General features: G+C 37.2%; 1 protein-coding gene and 1 pseudogene across 1 annotated transcript; both read right to left on the bottom strand.

Annotated features, from left to right (window-relative positions):
• Nucleotides 1-516: 516 nt before the first annotated feature.
• On the bottom strand, nucleotides 517-10,727 carry LOC143854876 (diaminopimelate decarboxylase 2, chloroplastic-like; annotated as a pseudogene).
• Nucleotides 10,728-14,292: 3,565 nt separating this feature from the next.
• LOC143853735 (diaminopimelate decarboxylase 2, chloroplastic-like) lies at nucleotides 14,293-27,087 on the bottom strand. Its single transcript, XM_077363477.1, has 8 exons — nucleotides 26,426-27,087; nucleotides 20,215-20,389; nucleotides 19,511-19,660; nucleotides 17,530-17,691; nucleotides 16,582-16,767; nucleotides 15,468-15,590; nucleotides 15,265-15,354; nucleotides 14,293-14,586 (listed from the first exon to the last, which is right to left on the bottom strand). Exons 1-8 carry the CDS (start codon nucleotides 26,899-26,901, stop codon nucleotides 14,506-14,508), a joined length of 1,443 nt encoding a protein of 480 aa, XP_077219592.1. The 5' UTR covers nucleotides 26,902-27,087; the 3' UTR covers nucleotides 14,293-14,505.
• Between the last annotated feature and the right edge of the window lie 436 nt (nucleotides 27,088-27,523).

Here is a 27,523-nt window from a genome sequence, read left to right as displayed (position 1 = left end):
GATACCCTTTTGACATCAACGGTCCTCCTTTTTCATTATTGCCTATTAAATTGGAGCGCTTCACGAGGTTTCTTTTGGTTCGTTTGAATGTGTATTTGAACCGACAGAACCTTGGATTTGTTTCTATCTTGGTCGTCGGAAATAACTAGAGACAGATGGTTGCTTGACACGTGTTGAAAAACTTATTGGAACGGTGACAAGTGGGCCGCATGTGCAGGGGAATGTTAAAATATAAAAAATAAATAACGCCTTTCTCCAACAGCTTAAGCTTTTGGAGAAGTTGGTAAGTTAACAGGTCAAAAATCAGAAATTAATGCAACACAAGACATTTGTTAATCTATCAATGGCTGTTGGACATATCTCTTAATGATCCATGTTTTCCTTTTCCGTCTCATAAAACACTATGATTATAGATAATATAGGCATTTTGCCAACTGAAATCATCAACTAGATAACTTAAAATTCTCACGTAACAGAAGGAATTACAAAAGCATGAACTTATGACTTTGAACTTAGTTATAGGCCCTCAAAATACCTCAAATGATCTTCAAACATCTCGTCGTGCCTAATCTTTGAAACAGATCCATATTCTTCGACCTATAAAGTATCCAACATATCCCCCCATTAAATATTTTGATAGATAAGTGCATAAGAGAAAGCAGATTATGTTGCAATGAAACCAACGAGGTTAGAGGGAGAAGATGAGTTTCAAGAGAAGAAGATTGTTCTCTTGATATCAAACACACAAATAAAGTAACCCAAGTTGTTGTACTACTCAAAACCCTTCAAATTTCACTTAAAGAACTTACAAATGAAGAAGATACATAGTCTAAAACATAACTTACATTCCAAATCCGAATTTAATAAGACTTAACTAATCTTAGCTTCCCTAAGTACCACTAACACACTATCACATGAAAAGTAAATGACTAGCATAATTCCAAAACACAAAACATAGTCCCTAGGCCATTAAATGCCACAAAGAAGATTTCCAATGTGGTCAAGAATCTTCCAAGCCAAGAAGTCAAGTGCATAGATGATCATGATCTAGTGGTCAAGATTAATTTCCAACAGCCCCCCTTAAGCTAGACCACTACAATACCGAGTTTTGCCTTCATCTTGATGAATGTATCGGTCTTCAAAGCCTTTGTAAAAATATCCGTAACTTGATCTTGGGTCTTGCAAAAACGAACGTTGACAACTCCACCATTTTCCAAGTCTCGAATGAAATGATACTTGATCCTTATGTGCTTGCTTTTGCCATGAAAAACTGGATTCTTTGTGAGTGAAATAGCCGAACTATTATCACAAAATAAATGTGTACCACGTTCTTGAGGATGTTTGAGTTCTTCTAATATCCATCATAGCCAAAGAGCTTGACAACCTGCCGAAGATAATGAAATGTACTCCGCTTCCGCCGTAGAAAGAGCAACAATCGATTGCTTCTTTGATGCCCATGAAATTGCACCCGAACCAATGTTAATGTTATAAACATAGTCGGAAGTACTCTTGTTATCATCAACACTTCCGCCCCAATCACTATCACAATAACCAATCAAACTTGAATCTTTAACTCTTCCATAACGTATCCCATGATCAACCGTTCCACTTCCATACCTTAGGATTCTTTTACCGGCTTCCCAATGACTTCTTTTTGGTGATTCCATAAATCTACTAAACATACTCACCGCAAACATAAGATCCGGTCTTGTAGCCGTCAAGTACATGAGACTACCGACAAGACTTCTATACAGAGTTGCATCAACTCCTTTCTCATCCTCATTCTTGCATAGTTTCAAACCAACTTCCATAAGTGTGCTAATATGTGTAGCACCTTCCATTCTAAACCTCTTTAGCAAATCCTTTGCATACTTCTTTTGAGAAATAAAAATTTCATCCTCTCTTTGGTTGACCTCAATACCAAGAAAGAAATGGAGAAGACCCATGTCGATCATCTCAAATTCTTGCATCATATTTCTTTTGAATTCTTCACACATACTTGAACTATTGCCGGTAAAAATTAAATCATCAACATATAAGCAAACAATCAAAAGCTCACCTTTAGTGTTCTCTTTGATGTAGAGGGTGTGTTCATAAGGACACATTTTAAAACCATTCTTTATGAAATATCCGTCAATGCGACTATACCATGCCCTTGGTGCTTGTTTCAAGCCATATAAAGCCTTCTTCAATCGGCACACTTTGCTTTCTTCAACTTTCTTCACATAACCGAGAGGTTGATCAACATACACCTCCTCTTCAAGAAACCCATTTAAGAATGCCGATTTGACATCCATTTGATAAACCTTCCAACTATTTTGTGCCGCCAAAGCTATAACAATACGAATTGTCTCAAGACGAGTAACGGGAGCAAACGCTTCTTTGTAATCAATGCCATACCTTTGCTTGTAGCCTTTTACTACTAAGCGAGCTTTATACTTTTCAACTTCACCACTTGCATTCAACTTTGTCTTGTAAACCCACTTCACACCGATAGTCTTTTGCCCATTTGGAAGCTCCGTTAGCTCCCAAGTATTATTCCTTTGGATTGAACACATTTCTTGATTCATTGCTTGCTTCCACTTTTCTTCTTGACATGCTTCCTCAAAACTAATCGGATCGGCATCGGCAAACAAAGCAAAATTTGCTAACTCTTCATCGGTAATTCTTCTAAACTTTTCATAAATTTCTCTTATGCTTTTTGTCTTCCTTGGAGGAGAGTCGGGGCTTGTTGAAGACGATGAAGATGATGGAGCCGAAGAAGATGGAGAAGAATATGGAGTGATAGTAGGAGCCACATCCTCTTCATTTTCTTCAATTCCACCATCATGTATCTTTGCTTTCATCCATATCTACCAAAACTTCTTTCTTCTTCTCACTTTGATTCCAATTCCAACATTCTTCTTCATTGAACTTCACATCCCTACTTATAACAATCTTCTTAGTCATGGGATTGAACAACTTGTACGCTTTTGAACTTTCACTATATCCAACAAGGATACATATTCCAGATTTATCATCCAACTTTCTTCTTGTTTCATCTGGCAAATGAGAGTAGGCAATACTACCAAAAATTCTCAAGTGAGAAACACAAGGCTTATGACCACTCCAAGCTTCTTCAAGAGTCATACCTTGAACACTTTTTTATGATGCCCGATTCAAAAGATAAATAGCACATGCAACGGCTTCCTCCCAAAACATATTAGGCATCCCTTTAGCTTTCAACATACTTCTAGCCAATTCTATAATCGTCTGATTCTTCCTTTCGGCAACCCCGTTTTGTTGAGGTGTGTACCGAGTGGTAAGTTGATGTCGAATCCCATTATCTTTCAAGAAATTCTCAAACTCATGAGAAACATATTCACCACCTCTATCGGAACGCAAAGTTTTCAACATGAAACCACTTTGCTTTTCAACCAAGCTCTTGAAAGTTTTAAAGCATCCAAAGACTTCCGATTTTTCTTTAAGAAAATAAAGCCATGTCTTTCTATTATAATCATCAATGAAGGTGAGAAAATATTGATTACGTCCAATTGATGTTGTTTGTATAGGCCCGCATAAATCCGAATGCACTAGCTCAAGAGGATTAGATGCCCTCCATGCCTTTCCAATGGGAAAAGAGTCTCTTTGATGCTTTCCAAGTGCACATCCTTCACAGACTTGATCTTGGCGGTCGATATTCGGCATGCCTCTCACCATATGCTTCTTGTTCATGAGAGATAAAGTGCTAAAGCTCAAGTGACCATAGCGAAGATGCCATAGCCATGACATATCTTTGACAATAGTGTTGAAGCAAGGAAAAGGTTCACTTTGAAACTTTAGAGGAAACATCTTGTTTTGAGTCAATCTAACCTTGGCTATGAGAACATGATTCTTGTCTTTGATTTCATATACACCTTCCTTGAAATGAACATCGTGCCCTTTCATTAGAAGTTGCCCAACACTCAAGAGATTGTGCTTTAGACCGGGAACATAGAAAACATTGGAGATGCGCTTGACGCCTTTCTTTGTTTGAACAAGAATATCACCACTTCCCCTTACGGAAAGCCTCTTGTCATCACTCGTTCGAACTTCACTTTGGAGAGATTCATCCAACTTTACAAATATGCTTTTGCTGCCGGTCATGTGGTTACTACAACCACTATCAATATACCACGTCTCTTCAAGAGCCACTTCTTGCACATTACAAGCAAGAAAAAGTGTGTCTTCTTCTTTACTTTCTTCTTTCTCATGCATGAAGGTGGAGTCATTCTTGCTTTCTTCCGCAATCTTCTTTCTACAATACTTCATGGTATGACCAAACTTTTGACAATGATAGCATTGAATTTGGGATAGAGGTCTTCCTCTCCCTCTTCCTCTTGTAGAAGAACCACCTTCATCTTTTTCATATTCTTGATTTCTTTCTCCACCATTTCTCCCCCTTCTACGAAAATAATTCCTTCCTCTTCCTCTAGAGCCTCCCCTAAAAGAGACTTGAGTTTGAAAAGCTTGTTCTAGAGGAGAAGAATCAAATTACTTCATTCGGTTCATGGGATTTGAGTGATCCCAACAAACTTTCTATGGATAAAGAAGCAAGATCCTTTGATTCTTCAATTGCAACAACAATATACTCAAATTTTCGAGTCAAACTTCTAAGGATTTTCTCTACTATCCTTTGATCTTGAATATCTTCACCGTTTACTCTCAATTGATTCACAAGAGAAATAACACGATTGAAAAAATCTTCAACCGATTCCAAATCTTTCATCCTTAATGCATCAAACTCACATCTAAGGGTTTGTAATCTTACCAACTTTACTTTGTCTTCTCCTTTGTACGATGTATAGAGTGTATCCCATGCTTCTTTTGCCGCAGTCACCGATTAAATTCGTTCAAAGATGACTTCATCCACCGCTTGATAGATAAAGAACAAAGCCTTCTTGTCTTTCTTTCGATTGTCCTTCAACTCAACTCATTGAGTTGTTGTGGAGTGAGAGCCGCTTGATCCTCCGGTTCTTCAACGCCCTTCTCAACAATATCCCATAGATCTTGAGATCCATACAAAACCTTCATTTGGATGCTCCATTGGTTGTAGTTCTTGCCATTGAATCGAGGAAGTTGAGGTTGCAACATATTGGAAGCCATGATCAACCTTCAACATATGCTTTGATACCACTTTGTTGGAATGAAACCAACGGGGTTGGAGGGAGAAGATGAGTTTCAAGAGAAGAAGATTGTTCTCTTGATATCAAACACACAAAAAAGTAACCCAAGTTGTTGTACTACTCAAAACCCTTCAAATTTCACTTAAAGAACTTACAAATGAAGAAAATACATAGTCTAAAACATAACCTACATTCCAAATCCGAATTTAATAAGACTTAACTAATCTTACCTTCCCTAAGTACCACTAACACACTATCACATGAAAAGTAAATGACTAGCACAGTTCCAAAATACAAAACATAGTCCCTAGGCCATTAAATGCCACAAAGGAGATTTCCAATGTGGTCAAGAATCTTCCAAGCCAAGAAGTCAAGTGGATAGATGATCATGATCTAGTGGTCAAGATTAATTTCCAACAGATTAGTTCGGTAGTTTCAACTACCCGAGTTACAGCACAAGTAAGTGAGATAAGTAGAAGTTAAAAGACTGGAAGAACAAAGCAATCAGAGGAAGGGGAGATTGTAAAACCAATGACAGATATCAATGACGAACATAATGCAAACCAACAGTGGTTACATAAAGAATCGGCTCATAGATGGCACTACGGTAATATGTGTAAAATGATTATCTTTTTCATGTACTTTTTTAACTGGGGAAACAGGATAGTAATCCACCATTGTACCAAATTAGCTACTCCCTAATTTAATGGCAAAGCAAAGGTTGGTCCCACTGTTTCCAGCGATGGTGGAGTAGGTAATTTGGCAAAATTGCAGAGTACCAAACTGTGCCTCTTAATTATTACTGTTTGTACGTAATGTTATCATAATAATAATAATATCAGGTACAGATGGTAAGAAAAATACTATCACCATTCAAATATATATTATCACTCATTTTTATGCACCCTCGCTTTTACTTAATTCACTCTAGTGGAGTTTAATTCAGATGTAACATGTCAACAGATGACACTGCTATGTTAAGTCAATGTTTTTGGCAGCCGTCATTATATCTAAATGATAGAAATATGATACCTAGTACTTTGGTGGTCGCATCTTGAGATTGTAAGTCGATGCCATGCTCATGCAATATGCTCCAGCATCATGCACAACCAAGCCCATACCCTGAGAAATCACAAATTCTGTGAGCAACAAGCTCAAAATTTCTATGATCACACTATGAGAAAAAAAGGAAAAAAGAAAAAAGAAGGACGTGCTAAATGAATATCCAACATATCACCTTCGCAGGAGTCGGGAGCTCCCTATCCTTCCTAAGAAATCCACAAACTCATAGACAGGGCCCACCACATCGAAGGTAGACATTTCAGCATCAGGTAGTGAGGGAGAGATAAGCTCTATATGCTGCACCAAAATGCCAATCACTACACTAGATCGATACCAGAAGAAACATAGAACAGAACCCAGGTGTTCTTTAGAAAATGACCACTTGTACCACAGAAAGTACAAATGGTGTCTATTTTTCCTTTTTCTTTGTTTTTTTTTTTTTTGGTAAACAACAAAGTTCCAACACCTCATTGAATGCAAATTTAATGAATATTCCTCAGACGGCTGGAGGAGTTCGCTTCACATGACAAGAAGGGTGTATAGTTGGTTTCTTAGAGAAGAAGATGAAACAGTGGTATCAAGGATCTACATCAGCAAATAAACATCAAGATACCCAATGAAATACAGACGAAATACAAAGGAAACCCATTTCTTTTAGAAAATTAACAGTACAAATCAGCAGCAAATTGGAATTTGTGAAAAAATGCTTCGACACTTGTCAGTAACTGTTTCAGGTATTTGTGAAAGATAAAGATGTCATCATCATTCCTACAAATAAAGAAAATCAATGTTCAAAAATCACAAAAGACACTTCCCGCAACCAAATTTCATTTCCTAAATATGGAAATTGATTGTTTGTTTTTTCTACTAAACCAAGAAATGCACTCCAAACATTTGGAACGCATAACCAAGAGTATAATTCACAACAAATATATGAACATAATACATAACAATCAACTCAGTAACCATTTCTGGAAAAAAAAAACAATCAACTCAGTTCACTCAAAACTTACTTGATAAGCCCCGTAAAGACTAGGTCGGATGAGTTCCGACATGCTGCCATCAATCACAATAAAAAAAACTTGTGCCATTTGTTTTAACTCCAGTGACATGATTAACAAAATAGCAAGTGTTGGCGATAAGAGATCTTCCCGGCTCAATAATGAGGTTAAGATCTCGCGAAAGAACCAACTCGCGGACCTACAATTGGGAACCAGCATACAAATGTAACAATATCTTTAAGAGTTGTAATTATTTAAGAGAATAATGTTGATTACTTGGCTATCAGTAAGAAGTTGGCAAACAAATAAATACTAAATTTTCTAACATGAAAATGCTTTACAGAATACATGCATGTATAGACATTGGAATTTTGTACGTGCATATATGCATGCAATATATAGACGTAAAGATTAATGCATGATTATAAAGTACGATATTTGCATGTAGTTACGCTTGCAAATGCATGTCTTGAATCCTCATGTTATATATCTATGTATTCATACCATGCCATGCATACAATGCACAGTGTTATGCTTACCGTGTTGATAAGATCCATGGGTGTTGGAAGGATAGCACCAGTATGATGGTAATCTATTCCCAAACCACCTCCGATATTTAAGAAATCAATTTCAAAGCCTTGGGCTCGAATTTGGTCTATGTAGTTCACCATCAGAACTGCAGCATCCTTGAATATGTCCACCTGAAAAAAAGAGAAATGAAACTACAAATATAGGTGCATACTTAGGGTTCGTCTTTCCTTCAAGGAGAACTCTAGAACGTAAAACTATCTATTATTCAGTAAAAACAGCACTAACAACTCAAGAACAGGTTAGGCACCCAAATAATGATCAAATAACATCCAGGGTAACGCTCAATTTTTCTGGTCATACTACAGTTAAACGATCTTCTTCGGATAATTTGCCCGGCCCAATGATAGCTATATTGTCCTGAAGTTCTTTGTAAAGTTGGAAATGATACCTTGGGACAGAGTTAAAGCTGAGCAAATCGCTCCAGCTCTAAGATCAGAAGACTGTGTAGGTTGTAAAATTTACTCACACACACACACACACAAAAATAAAAAATCATAAATAAATAAATAAAAAACATAAAAAATCATAAATAAAGAATAATAGAACAACTAATCATTCATTATTCACCCAAGTCCATTAATTTAAATAGAAACTACCATGATTAGTTATTCGATATCATAATATGATTTATTTGCTGACATACTTATCACATACTAATCATCTATTTCTCATCTAAACTCATGCATATTGGATAATAATAAAAGACACAAGTTCATATCAATCCTCAAAGTCTTAAACATCAAATGACAAATGCACCCCTTTTCATTACTTGGGACACCCAGATACAGTGCATATATGACTGCAACGGTGCTAATGTACTTCACATTTGAAGGAATGAAGTGACCTGATTGCCATGTATAATGCAGCTGGGTGTCCCAAGTGATGAAAAGGAGCGCATTTATCATTTCCCTAAAAAAAGGGAGATGATATTTTCTTAGGGGCAGTTTGGAAATGGAAAAGTGCACAACTAATTTCCCAGTTCCAGTGATTTATACATCACCATGTATGGAAGCGTACAACTACATGTGTCAATGGATCCACTTAGGATCGGATCCACTTATGTCTTGGTCACGATCCATTCAAAGTTCTTGTTGTCAGATGATCAGATCCTTTATGAATTGCATTTGAATTCCCCTTTTTGAGTCTCGGTCATGATCCATATCGAATTGGATCGTCCATCTGAGTATCTCAGGCCTTCTTGTACACAGTTAATGCTTTGTGTTAGGGAAGAAAAGAGGGAAGAAAATCAAGGGCAAAATTTATTCAGAAGGACTTAAAATTTATTTTGAGTGGAAAATATTGCAGTAGATGGGAACTTCAGGCCACCCCCAAACGTTTGGTTGACAGAGGGATTTACAACTTACAAGTAAAGAAAGGCCGGCAAAAATGAAAGTGGAGGGGAATATTTTTTTTTAGTGGGGGTGAGTGTCATCATAAAGCTATTTAAATATCTCTTAATCATGGTTTTCATCATGACCCAAGGCTGATATGATATAAGACATCAGCAGCAGAAAGTTATTTGATTGATGTATATATCTAATATGAGGAATTCTAGACTGAAGGGAGCCCTTGCAAAAAAGAGGTGAAAGGGCTCTCCTATTGGCTGCACATCACCATCATGTATTAACAAAGGCTGAAAAGTCAAGCATGATGGTGATGTGCAGCCAATGTGGGAGCCCTTTCACCTTTTTTTTGCGAGGGCTCCCTTCAGTTTAGACTTCCTCATCTAATATATTCGGCATATATTAGTTTTATTTTATTTTTATTGTTTTTGCTGGGTATGCAGAAATTTATCAAGCGCAGGGAAAAGTCCAAAGCAGAAAAATATGTTTCAGTTTCTTGGCTGATAACTTTAAATTTTCGAAGCTTTTGCTGGTGATAAGTTGTGTCCAGCGACGAAGACGAAGATTAGGGGCACGGTGGATTTTTTTTATTCATCAGCTGCTTTGTTTTCCAATTTATTGGCTGACTGATTTAAATTTACTGGCATGTATATTTTCCTCCCAAAATAATAAGAAGAAAAAGAATATCTTAAAATGATAATATAAATAAGGAAAAATTATTAAAAAAATACAAAGTTTTGTCTAAATTGTGAATAAAGGGTAGTGATTTGAAATTTATAAAAAAGGTGTTGTCAGGTGAGAGAAGATGGCTTTTAGGACAAATATACCCCTCCTACCTCTTTTTTCTCTCTACCTTTTTGCACATATCCCTATGCACTTATTACCTTCTCACCTACCACCTTCTTCTTCCTCAAGATTTTTCTAACGTGGAAAACTCCATGGAAGAGTTTTGAAGGTTGCCACTTATAACAAGGTTTCGTATTCATGAGGGTTTATTCATGATAAACTTATCGAAGCAGTGTTAAGAAATGCAAAGAAAATGAATTTTGAGCTTAAAACTGAATTTTGTTGTTTTCCCCATTTTCAAGATAAATCCATTTTCTTTGCATTTTTAGATTCTAAAACATCAAAACCAAGCTTCAATTTATGGTTGCCTGCATGACACTAAGATCACAATGTATATCCCTATTATCCTTGGAATTATTACTCAATTTGAAAATAAAAATCTTTGGAATTATCCCTATTCTACCGGCTTCCGTCGGAAGTCCGAACAAAACTTCGGACTTCCGAATGGAAGCCAGTATACGTAACCAAAATACTGGTTCCATTCGGAAGTCCGAAGGTTTGTTCGGACTTCTGAGTCGAGCTTCCAAACAAACGTTCAGACTTCCGATGGAAGACAGTCAGACTTTATAGTGCGGTAATTTTCATATGTTAGTGCATCATTTTGGTATTTTTTTCGTAATTTTACTAGTTTGCTTCCATTTTTTTGTAATTTTTCGTTTAAAACTTAGCACTTCAGCCACAAATCCGTAATGATTACTATTTTTTGCAATTATGTTTTTGTTAGCCACCTTTGCACCCATATTACTTCTGCCAATCTTTGCATCAAAGGATGGGCCACAAGCCAAGAAGTTGCCTCGGCAAAGGTGGCTAACAAATTCCTATACAAAAAAAGGAAAATGTTATCCACACTACTGTATTTTGATGAGGGCACTCCTCACTTAATTAAAAGTACGGTATGGACCCCCATAGGATGATCCAAAGCATCCATTAGATGGGCCACAGCGTAAATAGGTTGTGTCCCAAGAATCATTTCCATAGGTTGACCCTAACCCTCAGATTTATAGAGGGTTAGGACCAACGCTCTAACATTTTGATCAGAGGGTTAGGATCAACCTACGGAAATGCTTTTTGGGGCACAACCTATTTAGGTTGTGGCCCATCTAATTGACGGTTTGGATCATCCTATGGTGCGGGCCATACCGTACTTTTAATAAAGTGAGGAGTGTCCTCATCAAAATACGGTAGTGCGGATAACATTTCCCAAAAACATCTTAAAAAATACGGCAAAAATCCAGGTGACCCGCGGGTCGACCTGGCCCGTACGGGCCCAGAGTGGGAACCACATTTTCTACCCCGGAACCACTAGGGAACCACATTTTCTACCCCGGAACCACTAGGGAACCACATTTTATACCTCGGAACCACTAGGGAACCACATTTTCTACCCCGGAACTACTAGGGAACCACATTTTATACCCCGGAACCACTAGGGAACTACATTTTCTACCCCGGAACCACTACGGAACCACATTTTATACCTCGGAACCACTAGAGAACCACATTTTATACCCCGGAACCACTAGTGAACCACATTTTATACCTCTGAACTACTAGGGAACGACATTTTCTACTCCAGAACCACTAGGGAACAAAATTTTATACCACGGAAGCACTACGGAACCACATTTTATATCTCAAAACCACTAGGGAACCACATTTTATACCCCGGAACCACTATGGAACCACATTTTATACCCCGGAACCACTCGGGAACCACATTCTATACCTTGGAACCACAGGGAACCATATTTTATACACCGGAACCACGAGGGAACCACAATTTATACCTCGGAATCACTAGGGAACTACATTTTCTACCCCGGAACCACTAGGGAACAAAATTTTATACCCCGGAACCACATTTTATACCTCGGAACCACCAAGGAACCACATTTATACCCCGGAACCACTATGGAACCACATTTTATACCCCGGAACCACTCAGGAACCACATTCTATACCTTGGAACCATTAGGGAACCACATTTTATACACCGAACCACTAGGGAACCACATTTTATACCTCGGAACCACTAGGGAACCACATTTTATACCCCGGAACCACTAGGGAACAAAATTTTATACCCCGGAACCACTACGGAACCACATTTTATACCTCAGAACCACTACGGAACCACATTCTATACCCATGAACCACTCGGGAACCACATTCTATACCTCGGAACCACTACGGAACCACATTCTATGCCCTGCAACCACTCGGGAACCAGATTTTATACCTCAGAACCATTATGGAACCACATTTTATACCCTGGAACCACTACGGAACCACATTTTATACCTCGTAGTGGTTTCGAGGTATATAATGTGGTTCCCGAGTGGTTTCGGGATATAGAATGTGGTTCCATAGTGGTTCTAAGGTATAAAATGTGGTTCTGTAGTGGTTCGGGGGTATAAAATGTGGTTTCCTAGTGGTTCCAAGGTATAAAATGTGGTTCCGTAGTGGTTCTGAGGTATAAAATGTGGTTCCCTAGTGATTCCGGTGTATAAAATGTGGTTCCCTAGTGGTTCAGAGGTATAGAATGTGGTTCTCGAGTGGTTCCGGGGTATAGAATGCGGTTCCGTAGTGGTTCCGAGGTATAAAATGTGGTTTCGTAGTGGTTCCGGGGTATAAAATGTGGTTCCCTAGTGGTTCCGAGGTATAAAATGTGGTTCCCTAGTGGTTCCGAGGTACACAGTGGGCCCACATTGTTTGGATCATCCAAGGCGTTCATTTGATGGGCCCTCACATATATAGGGTGTGCCGAAAAAATCAGCTCCATCGGATCATCCTAACCCTTCAAAATGTGGTATAAAATGTGGTTCCCTAGTGGTTACGAGGTATACAGTGGGCCCACATTGTTTGGATCATCCAAGGCGTTCATTTGATGGGCCCTCACATATATAGGGTGTGCCGAAAAAATCAGCTCCATCGGATCATCCCAACCTTTCAATCTGAGGACGTACCATCAGCTCCTAGCCCTACTCGGAAGTCCGAACAAATTTTCGGACTTCCGAATGGAGTCCAGTACAACGCCCATTCTACTGGACTTCTGAAACTTTTTTCGGACTTCCGAATGGAGTCCAGTAGAATGGGCATTCTATATATGTGAGGGCCCATCAAATGAACGCTTTGGATGATCCAAACAATGTGGGCCCACTGTGTTTTTGGTAGTGTTTGGATTCGGGTATGGGGTTTGGAGGGTTGTATGGGGTTTGGAGGGGGTCTTCATTAGCATTGACAGTGTTTCAAAAGAGGGGGCCTACCTTATACAAATTGAACCACAGGGGGTTTACTTGTAACTTTTTAAACATTAGGGGTTAAGTTGGATGTGTACAGTCATTGTATAATATGGAGGGTTAGGATCTTCATATGTAGATATGCGGGTACATCCTATATACGTCATGGTCCAACAAATGAACGGTTTGGATCATCCTTTGAAGTGAGCCCCACTGTTTGCAGCATATAAAATTCCTGAAGAGAGAGAGAGAGAGAAGGTTTTTAGAAGATAAGGGTATTCTTGTCATTTTCCGTCCCTGACAAGACCCGACAGGAGATAAAGATGGGTAAAAAGATGGTTTTTAAAAGAGATGGGTATTCTTGTCATTTTTCGTCCTTGACTGCCCCTCTTTCATTATTTTGAAATGTCTACCCTTCATTCACAATTTAACAAAAACTTTGCATTTTTTTAATAACTTTTCCTGTAAATAATAAAAATGAGAGAGAGAGAGAGAGAGAGAGAGAGAGAGAGAGTACAAAACAAACGACAAGTACAAAAAATTTGACTAACCATTCTCTCTTGTCCGTTTGTGGAAACAGAATAATGACTCTTCCAAAGTGGATCAAAGTCACTTCATAAAACCTCATTATTCAGCATCTTCTAGGCATCAACAAAGAAAAGTACAGAAGGCTCATGTTTTGAGAAATTACGGATTTCGGGCACCTTTTAAAACAAGAATGAAACACGGGCTAATCTTCATAATCAGGTGGTCAAAAGACCCTGATACCCTTATGATATCAACAGTCCTCCTTTTTCATTACTGCCTATTAAATTGGAGCGCTTCACGAGGTTTCTTTTGGTTCGTTTGAATGTGTATTTGAACCGACAGAACCTTGGGTTCGTTTCTATCTTGGCCGTTGGAAATAACTAGAGACGGATGGATGCTTGACACATGTTGGAAAACTTTTTAGAACGCTGATAAGTAGGCCACATGTGCAGGGGAATGTTGAAGTATAAAAGATAAATAACACCTTTCTCCAGCAGCTTAAGCTTTTGGAGAAGTTGGTAAGTTAACAGGTCAAAAATCAGAAATTAATGCAACACAAGACATTTGTTAATCTATCAATGGCAGTTGGACATATCTCTTAATGATCCATGTTTTCCTTTTCCGTCTCATAAAACACTATGATTACAGATAATATAGGCATTTTGCCAACTGAAATCATCAACTAGATAACTTAAAATTCTCACATAACAGAAGGAATTACAAAAGCATGAACTAATGACTTTGAACTTAGTCATAGGCCCTCAAAATACCTCAAATGATCTTCAAACGTCTCGCCGTGCCTAATCTTTGAAACAGATCCATCTTCTTCGACCTATAAAGTATCCAACATACCCCCCCATTAAATATTTTGATAGATAAGTGCATAAGCGAAAGCAGATTAGTTCGGCAGTTTCAACTACCCGAGTTATAGCACAAGTCAGTGAGATAAGTAGAAGTTAAAAGACTGGAAGAACAAAGCAATCAGAGGAAGGGGAGATTGTGAAACCAATGACAAATATCAATGACGAACATAATGCAAACCAACAATGGTTACATAAAGAATCGGCTCATAGATGGCACTACGGTAATATGTGTAAAATGATTATCTTTTTCATGTACTTTTTTAACTGGTGAAACAGGATAGTAATCCACCATTGCACCAAATTAGCTACTCCCTAATTTCAATGTCAAAGCAAAGGTTGGTCCCACTGTTTCCAGCGATGGTGGCGTAGGTAATTTGGCAAAATTGCAGAGTACCAAACTGTACCTCTTAATTATTATTGTTTGTACGTAATGTTATCATCATAATAATAATATCAGGTACAGATGGTAAGAAAAATATTATCACCATTCAAATATATATTATCACTCATTTTTATGCACCCTCCCTTTTACTTTATTCACTCTAGTGGAGTTTAATTCAGATGTAACATGTCAACAGATGACACTGCTATATTAAGTCAATGTTTTTGGCAGCCGTCATTATATTTAAATGATAGAAATATGATACCCAGTACTCTGGTGGTCGCATCTTGAGATTGTAAGTCGATGCCATGCTCATGCAATATGCTCCAGCATCATGCACAACCAAGCCCATACCCTGAGAAATCACAAATTCTGTGAGCAACAAGCTCAAAATTTCTATGATCACACTATGAGAAAAAAAGGAAAAAAGAAAAAAAAGACGTGCTAAATGAATATCCAACATATCACCTTCGCAGGAGTCGGGAGCTCCCTATCCTTCCCTAAGAAATCCGCAGACTCACAGACAGGGCCCACCACATCGAAGGTAGACATTTCAACATCAGGTAGTGAGGGAGAGATAAGCTCTATATGCTGCACCAAAATGCCAATCACTACACTAGATCAATACCAGAAGAAACATAGAACAGAACCCAAGTGTTCTTTAGAAAATGACCATTTGTACCACAGAAAGTACAAATGGTGTCTATTTTTCCTTTTTCTTTTTTTTTCTTTTTTTGGGTAAACAACAAAGTTCCAACACTTCATTGAATGCAAATTTAATGAATATTCCTAGGACGGCTGGAGGAGTTCACTTCACATGATAAGAAGGGTGTATAGTTGGTTTCTTAGAGAAGAAGATAAAACAGTGGTATCAAGGATGTACATCAGCAAATAAACATCAAGATACCAAAGGAAATACAGACGAAATACAAAGGAAACCCATTTCTTTTAGAAAATTAACAGTACAAATCAGCAGCAAATTGGAATTTGTGAAAAAATGGTTCGACACTTGTCAGTAACTGTTTCAGGTATTTGTGAAAGATAAAGATGTCATCATCATTCCTACAAAATAAAGAAAATCAATGTTCAAAAATCACAAAAGACATTTCCAGGAACCAAATTCATTTCCTAAATATGGAAATTGATTGTTTGTTTCTTCTACTAAACCAAGAAATGCACTCCAAACATTTGGAACGCATAACCAAGAGCATAATTCACAACAAATATATGAACTTAATGCATAACAATCAACTCAGTAACCATTTCTGGAAAAAAAAAACAATCAACTCAGTTCACTGTTTCAGTAACTGTTTCGACACTTGTCAGTAATGGTTTCAGGTATTTGTGGAAGATAAAGATGTCATCATCATTCCTACAAAATAAAGAAAATCAATGTTCAAAAATCACAAAAGACACTTCCAATAACCAAATTCATTTCCTAAATATGGAAATTGATTGTTTATTTCTTCTACTAAACCAAGAAATGCACTCCAAACATTTGGAACACATAACCAAGAGCATAATTCACAACAAATATATGAACATAATGCATAACAATCAACTCAGTTCACTCAAAACTTACTTGATAAGCCCCGTAAAGACTAGGTCGGATGAGTTCCGACATGCTGCCATCAATCACAATAAAATTTTTTGAGCCATTTGTTTTAACTCCAGTGACATGATTAACAAAACAGCAAGTGTTGGCGATAAGAGATCTTCCCGGCTCAATAATGAGGTTAAGATCTCGCGAAAGAACCAACTCGCGAACCTACAATTGGAACCATCATACAAATGTAACAATATCTTTAAGAGTTGTAATTATTTAAGAGAATAATGTTGATTACTTGGCTATCAGTAAGAAGTTGGCAAACAAATAAATACTAAATTTTCTAACTTGAAAATGCTTTACAGAATACATGCATGTATAGACATTGGAATTTTGTACGTGCATATATGCGTGCAATATATAGACGTATAGATTAATGCACGATTTTAAAGTACTATATTTGCATGTAGTTACGCTTGCAAATGCATGTCTTCAATCCTCATGTTATATATATATATATGTGTGTGTGTGTGTGTGTGTGTGTGTGTGAGAATAGAGTTCCTGAGGTTAACCTCATATAAGCTTATATGAGGTGGCGCTCACAAAACATAAGGCGCCCATTTTGTTTGGATGATCCTAACCATTCATTTGCAAGGCCTCATCATAGATAGGGTGTGCACCAAAAATCGATCATCCTAACCCCTCCAAAAGTGGAGGCAAAAATGGGCAAAAAGTGTTTATCCATTTTGCCCTCCACTTTTGAATGGGTTAGGATGATCCAATGGAGCTGATTTTTTGTACACACCCTATATATGATGGGGCCTTTCAAATGAATGCTTTAGATCATCCTAACAATGTGGGCCCCTTATGTTTTGTGAGCGCCACCTCATATAAGCTATATGCTCAGGAACCCTTCTCTCTCTCTCTCTCTATATATATATATATATATACCATGCCATGCATACAATGCAGTGTTATGCTTACCGTGTTGATAAGATCCATGGGTGTTGGAAGGACAGCACCAGTATGATGGTAATCTATTCCCAAACCACCTCCGATATTTAAGAAATCAATTTCAAAGCCTTGGGCTCGAATTTGGTCTATGTAGTTCACCATCAGAACTGCAGCATCCCTGAATATGTCCACCTGGAAAAAAAGAGAAATGAAACTACAAATATAGGTGCATACTTAGGGTTCGTGTTTCCTTCAAGGAGAACTCTAGAACATAAAACTGTCTATTATTCAGTAAAAGCAGCACTAGCAACTCAAGAACAGGTTAAGCACCCAAATAATGATCAAATAGCATCTAGGGTAACGCTCAATTTTTCGTGCTCATACTACAGTTAAATGATCTTCTTCGGATAATTTGCCCGGCCCAATGATAGCTATATTGTCCTGAAGTTCTTTGTAAAGTTGGAAACAATACCTTGGGACAGAGTTAAAGCTAGGCAAATCGCTCCTGCTCTAAGATCAGAAGACTGTGTAGGTTGTAAAATTCACACACACACACCAAAAAAAAAAATCATCATAAAAAAATCATAAAAAAACCATAAAAAATCATAAATAAAGAATAATAAAACAACTAATAATTCATTATTCACCCAAGTCCATTAATTTAAATAGAAACTACCATGATTAGTTATTCGACATCATAATATGATTTATTTGCTAACATACTTATCACATACTAATAATCATCTATTTCTCATCTAAACTCATGCATATTGGATAATAATCTTAAAAATAATAAAAGACACAAGTTCATATCAATCCTCAAAGTCTTAAACATCAAATGACAAATATTAATTATATAAAACAGGCAAGTCACCAATGTTGTTCTCATTAAAGGCATCGCCCTCCTCGATGGAAGTAATGCCCTCAAGCCCGTGCACTCTCTGTTGTTAAAATCTTACGATTTACGATTTGAGTCGATTCGTGGGTTCAACGATTCAAATCGGACATAGAATCTTTTTTCGTAAAAATCTTACGATTCTACTTTGAATTGTGCGATTTTTACGATTTTTTTACGATTTTATGATTCTGTCTATTTTGGATTTTGAAAACTTATTGTGATTTCAAAATGAAAATCATTTCAAAATACTTTGTTTGTTGCTGACATTTCTTTACATGATGATTATTATAGATTCGAGTATGTACTTTGTTTATTGTTGTGAGAAATTATATAATGATTTATTATATGATGAATATAGTTTGTGCTTTGTTTAGTAATTTATTGTGTGATGAATATTGTTTGTGCTTCGGATTTCTAATCATGAAATTTTATATTTAATTTAATAGTTTCAAATGGAAAATAGATAATTACTCATTTTATTCTTATTTTTTACCTTTTTATAATTTTTAATATTTTTTCTCATTTTTATATATAAATATGAAAAAATCTTATGATTTACGATTCGAACCCTGTTACGATTTACGATTTGATTCCGATTTTCAGAACCTTGCGTGCACTTTGCATGACTAGCTCAAATTGATTCAATTTATTTGAACTCCTTTGTCTACTTCCTTCTCAAGAAAAGGTTTTTGAAGGCTACTTCTAACGCAGAAGGGGAAGGGGATCTTTCAAAAGAAAGTCCTATTTTCTTTTATGCAAAACTTAATTAGGATAAATTGTACAAATCATAATAAAAAAATCACAAGATTCATATGATTAAAATTCAATCGTGGGATGTACCATTAAAAAAAGGATTCAATCATTGGATTCAAATTGAACTCCATAAGATTTGATTTGACTTGTAAATCGTAAGATTTTCAAAACAATGGGAATATCTATCTCTAGCACAACATTTCTGCAGAAAATAAAGATCATGTTTAGTTTAAAGTTTATATTATACATCAAATGAAAACGAAAAGTGAACAAAACCAATACTTTTTAAGTATAACTAAATGATAAATCGAATAACAAGAAAAATTTGCTTTGAGGAATACCCTGAAGTCAATAAAGTACCTTTGTGATGGTAGACCCAAGATGGCAATGTGCCCCTACCAACTTCAGCTCATTTGGATGCGACTTCACCTCATCTAGAAACCATTGCAGTTTCTCATTTCTAATACCGAATTTGGAATTCTTGTTCCCAGTGGCAACATAAGGATGGACCTAAAAAAATTATCATACAAACATCAGGTGTTAGAATCAACTTAAATGGCTGATCAAAGGGAAAAATATCAATTTCTGGGTCAAATTTAAGTATTTGGCATTGGTTAAAACATCAACTCGGTACTCAATTTGATTTACTACATTCTACCCCTAGGATCTTGGATATAATACAGAAGCCCCTTCCTCTAAGGTTTAAAAGCTTAACATTCAACTCCCATTTCATCTGGTCCTGAGTCAAAGTCAGCTTCAAAGTCAAAAACTCAATTCAGCACTCAATCAAGTTTTTCAAATTTAAAAAGCTAATTCTGCAGGTTTTTTTTTTTTTTGAATTTTGAATTTTGACATTAGATTAATTAAACGAGTTCTTCAGGTACTCAAGTTAAGTGGTTAATAAATACTCAATTTATTTCTTTTAAAATTTGGTTTCCAAGTATTTTACCTCATAACATACACAAATATTAAACTACATTGAAAGACATAAGCGGACAACCAATCCAAGTAATAAAAACACTTGCAATTAGCAAAGTTAAATCTGCTTAGACAGCCTTATATACCTGAGGATCTACATCAGGATTGATCCGGAGTAAAACTGGAACCTTCTTCCCAGCAACTCTCGCGGCAGTTATGATATTCTCCAAGTCAAATTCACTATCTACATTCACAAAAACTCCTACTTCTGCAGCTAGGACTAGGTCTTCCAACAGCTTTCCATTCCCATTAAATATGCACCTGCTCTTCAGAGTATTAATGTAAGAAAGTGTAAATTGACTGAAATTGATTGACAAAAGAATCTTTCCCTCAAAAGAAGTAAATGAAATAAAAAGAAGCGAGCAAACGAATTAATGAAGTAGTGTTAGGGAAACCAGATCCCAACAAGCAGCAACCAAGCTTCTCAAGAATGGCATATAGGCAAGGTTATAAATTTTGTTTCGTTTCATCCGAAATGGACGAAACATTTCGTTTTCGTTCCAAAAACGAAACGAAATCTTCAAAATTTCGTTTCGTCCGAAATTTCGGTCATTTCGTTCGAAATTGACCGAAATTTCGGATTTCGAATTTCGTCCAAAATTGGCTATAATGGCTAGTTTAACTGGATTTTGCAGATTTTACAACAATGCCCCTGGAATGGCTCTTTTTGGTTTTTGACCATTTTAACCTCAAAATGTAACCGTTTACAGCTGTTGGGAAGGGTATTTTAGTCATTTTTAAATGCACAATCAATTAAAAACTCTATAAATAGCCTTTTCCCTACCTTCTTATCCTCCACCTTCACATAAGTGATTCTCCTTCTTTCTCTGCTTTCACTTACATTATCTATTCTACTAAATTTCCTACAAGTCTACCCTCTTCTTCAACTCAATCCAAGTCTATTTTAGAGCAAAGGGAAGGCATACATTCAACTTACCACTACAAGAAGTCAAGAACTATTTCCAAAGGCTTATTTCAAGTGAGTGAAGGCTAAGGGTGTCAATTTTGGCTCGGGCTCGGAAGCTCGCTCGAGCCCGGCGTGAAAAAAGCTCGGCTCGAATCCTTAACGAGCCGAGCCCGAGTTAGGCTAGGCTCGGCTCGGCTCGGCTCGTTAAGGCTCGTTAAGAATTTAATATATTTAAATATATATATTATATATTAATATATACATTAAAAGGGTTGTCCATGGAGTGAAAGGGGGGGCAAAATATGTCACTTCATTTTTGGAACCCCATTTGTTACTAGGACCACCCCCCATAGTGTAAAAAAAGTAGTCAAATTACACTAGTAGGGCTGTCCAGGGAAGATGAGGGGTGTGAACATAATATAACCCGAGCTCGGTAAGGCCCGCGAGCCTGGCCGAGCCTGACCGAGCCGAGCCGAGCCCGAGCCGAGCCTCACTTGTGAGCTTAACGAGCCGAGCCAAGCCTGGCCAAGCTCGGCTCGGCTCGTTCACACCCCTAGTGAAGGCTAATTTTTTCTTCTTCTCTTCAACTCAAGTTCAACCTCAAGGTTCTCTTTATTTCTTTCCATTTCCTTTCTTTTATTTCTTACTTTATCTGTCCCCTTCTACTTCATTTTTTTGTAATTTGTTTCAATTTTCTTTCTTCTAATTCATTTTTTCCCTTCTTCTACTTCATTTCAGAATGAGTGGGTCGGGCTCAGGACCTTCTGCAGGAGCATCCTCTATTGGTTTGGCACCCGCTAGATTGGATGACCTGGCATGAGCTTACGGTACATTGGTTCCGGGTAAAAAAAAATAAAGTAACTTGCAGATTATGTGGCAAAGTCATATCGGATGGAGGTATAACCCGCTTGAAAGAACATTTAGCGGCTGTTCCTGGTGAAGTAGCATCAAGCAAAAAAGTGACTGAAGATGTAAAATATCGAATGAAGCACTTTTAGATGCAAAGAGAAAAGAAAGGGCTAGGATGAGCCTATCCAGGGCAGAGGTTGGAGGTTTTTATGGCACACCAGACGAAGAAGACGAAGAAGAAGAGGAGGATGAAAAAGACATTGGCACACAATTGCCTCAACGAAGAGGTAAGGAAGTTCTTGTAGAACCGAGTGGTACAAAAAGGAAGAAGAAAGGAATCACAGGAGGGATCAGGAATTTCTTTGCACCACAAACGACCCTTGGAGCCCAGCCAAGCATTAAAAGTGCTTTGGCTACCAAAGAAACAATGGATAGAGCAGACATGGCGGTTGGCATGCTTTGCTACGATGCCAATCTCCCTTTCAACATTGCCAATTCACCTTTCTGGCAACCTATGTTTGATGTTGTGAATGCTGTGGGTTAGGGTTATAAGGCACCTACTTATCATGCTTTAAGGGGTTCCATTTTGAAGAATACAGTGGATGAGGTAAACAACTACTTGGAGGAGATTAAGATGTCATGGAGATACACTGGCTGTAGCATTATGGCAGATGGATGGACAGACACCAAACAACGTTCCTTAATCAACTTTTTGGTGTACTGCCCTAAAGGAGTCATATTCCTCAAATCCGTTGATGCATCTGGCATAGTGAAGAATGCCGATGAATTATATAATATCTTTGAAAAGATTGTCGGAGAGGTGAATCCGGAATATATGGTGCAATTTGTAACTGACAGTGAGCCAAGTTACAAAGCTGCTGGGAAAAGACTAGAAGCCGCGTTTGGTACATTCTTCTGGACTCCGTGCGCAGCTCATTGCTTAGATCTCATCTTGGAGCATCTGTGCAAACCGACTGTATTTCCTCACATAGCAACCACAATTAAGTGGGCTCGGACGATTACAAAGTTCATCCACAACCATGGAAGCCTTTTGAATTTGATGAGGAAGAAGTTCACAGGTGGGAACGAGTTGTGCCGTCCTGCTGCAACCAGATTTGCTACAAATTTCATTAGCATACAAAGTCTGGTGTTTAATCGGAAAGCACTTCAGCAGATGTTTGTGTCTGATGAGTATAGTACTAGTAGGTTTGTCCAACACCCACTGAGTGAAGGAGTAGTTAGTACTGTGTTGGATAAATCTTTTTGGGACCAATGCAAGTACATTCTAAACATCAGCGAGCCTTTAGTGAGAGTGCTGCGTTTGGTAGATCGGCAGGACAAACCGGCGATGGGTTACCTATATGAGGCTATGGATAAGGCCAAAGAGAACAACAAGGAGAGGTTGAAGAGAAAATCAGATTACATGCCCATCTGGAGGATCATCGACCAAAGATGGGATAGGCAACTCCACAGTCCCCTCCATGCAGCATGATATTTTCTTAACCCTGCTATCTTTTTCACTCCTACCTTCTCTAGGCACAGTGAAGTAACCAGAGGCTTGTTGGCATGCATCACTCGACTGGTACCTGATGAAGCTACACAAGACCTCATCACCAATCAGATTGAGGATTATCGAGAGGCTAAGGGTATGTTTGAAATGAAGCTTGCAATCCGCAACCGAACGAAGTTGGGACCAGGTATATTTGAGTTGTTTGTTTAATTAAGTATAATTCATTTTAACTTTCAGTTTCTCAACAAATAATGCTTTACTGTTTGTTACTTTACAGTTGCATAATGGAATCAATTCGGAGGTAACGTGGAAGAATTACAGACCTTTGCGATCAGAATCCTCAATCAGACCTGCAGTGCGACTAGGCGTGAAAGGAATTGGAGCACCTTCGAACACATTCACTCTGCAAAGAGAAATAGGTTGGAGCACCAGAGATTAGATGACTTGGTGTTTGTCCATTACAATCTTAAGTTTCGAGAAAGGTATACAACGTAATATAATGTTTTCAACTCTCACCTCATCACTTTAAGCTTTTAAGTTTAACCTTTGACATTAAACTTGATGTTTTCCTTTTCAGGGACTTGTTGAAGAAATCATCTACCACTAGTGACCCTTTGAGCATAGACCATCTGGATGTCATGATGGATTGGGTTGCAGAAGAAGATGTCATATTCACGCCGGAAGACATTGGGTGGGAAAATCTTGAAGCATCTACTGCTGTGGTTGGGGCCGGGGACGACGATGACGACTTTCTCATGCCTCTTGAAGAAGATGGTGATGACGGCGGCGATGACGATGACGAAGAAGACATTGAATATGATCATCCGGGTTATGATGACTGAGAGTTGTTGCTACTAGCTATTGTCTATGTTTCACTTTCATGTATCTCTTTTTTTTTATGTTTTTCTATGTATCAGACTATCAGTTGGACTTGTGCAAGACTTTATGTGTTTAAGTAATGAATATGCCTTTTGGACACATATTTTGGACTATTAATTAGTTTTTCATCTTTTTCTATTGATTTTTTATTTTTTTGGATTTTTCTCATATTTTTTAATATATTTTTTGTGTAGACGAAAAGTTTCGACCGAAATGCACCGAAATCCCACCGAAATGAAATGGCGACCGAAACGGAATTTACAACTATGCATATAGGTAGTTTACAAGAATACTTTTATAACATTGGGAAGCCCGAAATAATGAAAGTCGAGCTTAGATGTAATAAGTAATGCATTCAAGGTTTAAAAACTCAAGACTCAACTAAAGATTTATTGAGATGGGCTTTTCAAGTTGGTAAACCTTATGTCGTAAGACAAGTATGAAGTACTCAATATATGTTCTTCTTGGGTTTTAAGGAAGGTTAGTTACACCCTTAACCAAATTTATGATTAACCAAATTCACGATTAAGCCGACTCATATGTTTTTACTGTATTTAAATGACTATACCATACATATGACAAAATTATACAATACACACATTTTGACAACGTTTGTCTTATCATTTACAAATATCAGGCAACCAATAGAAATATATGTACATACATAAACCTCATTAATGATTTCTGGTGAGTAAATTACTGACTCTGTGAAAAGGAACAAAATAAAGACTTGTAACTACTTTAAAAGTAAACTTAAGTATGTGATAATAAATGATAAGAAAATTTGAGATAAATATATGTGCGCGTGCGCGTGCATCTTTCTGTGAAAACAAGCATATATTGTTCAAAATAATTGATGCAGGGCAAAAAAAATCCAACAATAAAAATTCACAAATTATAAGCAAGAAGCTTTTGCATAAAAAAATCAGTGCAACTGAATCAAGTTCATGATCCATCTTTTGATCCATTCCTATGTTTGGTCATTTGCAGATTCATAAGTTCTAAATAAAATTATGAATTTTGAGCAACTGTATAAGAAATTTCCAAACACAAAAAATGCGAGATTTTCTTTTTCAACTTACATGCTGAAATGAACATAACAGCCAAACTCAAGGAAAAGATGTAGATGAACAAATAAGAGAACTGGGGTTTCGCTAGCAGGATTACGGTTTTCTTTTAGGATGCGTTTGAATTGCAGGAATTTTCTGGAAAATTTTGGAAAGGAGAAATATTTCTAATTTTCTTACTATTTTACACACCAAAAAGATAAATTGAATCAACCCTATTCCATGATTACTCAACGAGGGCTTCAATCTATGATAATATCCCTCTAAATTAACCATAATCATAACAATTCCCTCTAAATTGTAGAAAGAAATTTTTTTCCTAAGAAATGTTTTTCTTGCATAATCATATAATGATTACCATTTTACACACAAAAAACATGAATCGAATCAACCCTATTCCATGATTACTCAGACAGAGCTTCAATTTATAATAATACCCCACTAAATTAACCATAATCATATCATTTCCCTCTAAATTGTAGAAAGAATTTTTTTTCCTAAGAAACATTTTTCCCGCATAATCATATCATGATTACTATTTTACACGCAAAAAAAGATGAATTGAACCAACCCTATTCCATGATTACTTATAGAGAGCTTCAATCTATGATAATATCACACTAAATTAGCCATAATCATATCATACCCCTCTAAATTGTAGAAAGAAAATTTTTTTCCTAAGAAATGTTTTTCTTGCATAATCATATCATGATTACTATTTTACATACAAAAAAGATGAATTGAACCAACCCTATTCCATGATTACTTACGGAGAGCTTCAATCTATGATAATATCCCACTAAATTAGCCATAAACATATCATACCCCTCTAAATTGTAGAAAGAAAAAAAAATTCCTAAGAAATGTTTTTCTTGCATAATCATATCATGATTACTATTTTACACACAAAAAAAGATGAATTGAATCAACCCAAATCCACAATTACTCAGAAAGAGCTTCAATCTATAATAACATCCCTCTAAATTAGCCATAATCATATTCATATCCCTCTAAATTGTAGAAAGAAAAAAATTTCCTAAGAAAATATTTTTCTTGCAATCCAAACAAGGCCTTAAGGTTATTACCTTTTGGGGTCAAACCCAGCAGAAAGAGCCAAACGAAGCTCATTCCCACTCACGAGAACTGCTCCACAGCCTAATGCTCTCAAATGCTCGAGAATTTTAAGGTTATTATTGGCTTTGATAGCGTATCCGATAATGGATTGAAGCCCTTCTAAAGCCTTTTGATAAGCTTCGAAGTTTCGAGTAATTTGGGGTTTACTGTAGAGGTAAAACGGTCTTTTTTCAACTAAATCAAAGACGTCTTGAACTTTCAGATTCTCGCAGTAAAGAAAACCGTCTTGGGATTTGTTGAAACAGTGTTTTGAGTGGGGAGAGGAGATAACAGTTGGGGGATTTGAGGAGAGAATTGCATTTAGTTTTAGGGGTTTTGGGGAGGGTTTAAGAAGGGTAAAGGGTTTGGAAATGATGGGTTTTGTAGGGTTTTGAAAGGGTTTTGAGGTGTGGGAAGGACGAGGGAAAAAGTGTGCGGTAGTGGCCATTGATCTGTTCCTATGAAATGGGTTTGGTTTTAAGTATGAGATTAATCTCTCACTACGAGAACTATGAGATTAATCTCTCACTATGAGAGAGAGTGAGAGAGACTCGGAGGCAGTGTAAACGGGGCGGCAGAGTGATATATTTGTAGTTTGAAAGGAAGGGTGGACTAGGGTTTAGGGTTTTGACTTCAGACTATGGTTTGGAATTTTTGTAGGGTTGATTTTTAATTTTCTTGGTGATGAAATTTTTAAAATGAATAAGACAAAATCTGCTGAAAAGTGGGCTGTGTGGCTGCACTCACATGCCATAGCCAGCCGCAGAATGGGATTCTGTGATGGTCCCTAGCAAATCCAATATTAAAATAAGTACAAATGCATGGTTAGAAATCATTACATAAATAAGAAAGGGAAATGATATTTGCACCCCCCCCCCCCCCCCCAAGCCCCTAAATTTGTCCAATCAAGATGTACTCTCAACATAATTTGACCAATCTACCGTCGCCCATTCAGATCAACGGATGCCAATCAGATGCAAAAGCGGGACCCATTAAGTTCTCATTAGTCATTACCAGGGGTGCAACTCGGGTTTTCCAAAACCCTACCTACCCGAGAATTATCTCAGGCG

This window comes from Tasmannia lanceolata, unplaced genomic scaffold, assembly GCF_043159265.1.
Source record: "Tasmannia lanceolata isolate RefF3 unplaced genomic scaffold, GAP_Taslan_0.1 ptg000020l, whole genome shotgun sequence".
NCBI classification, from domain to species: domain Eukaryota; kingdom Viridiplantae; phylum Streptophyta; class Magnoliopsida; order Canellales; family Winteraceae; genus Tasmannia; species Tasmannia lanceolata.
This window is presented reverse-complemented; position numbering and strand designations above follow the sequence as displayed.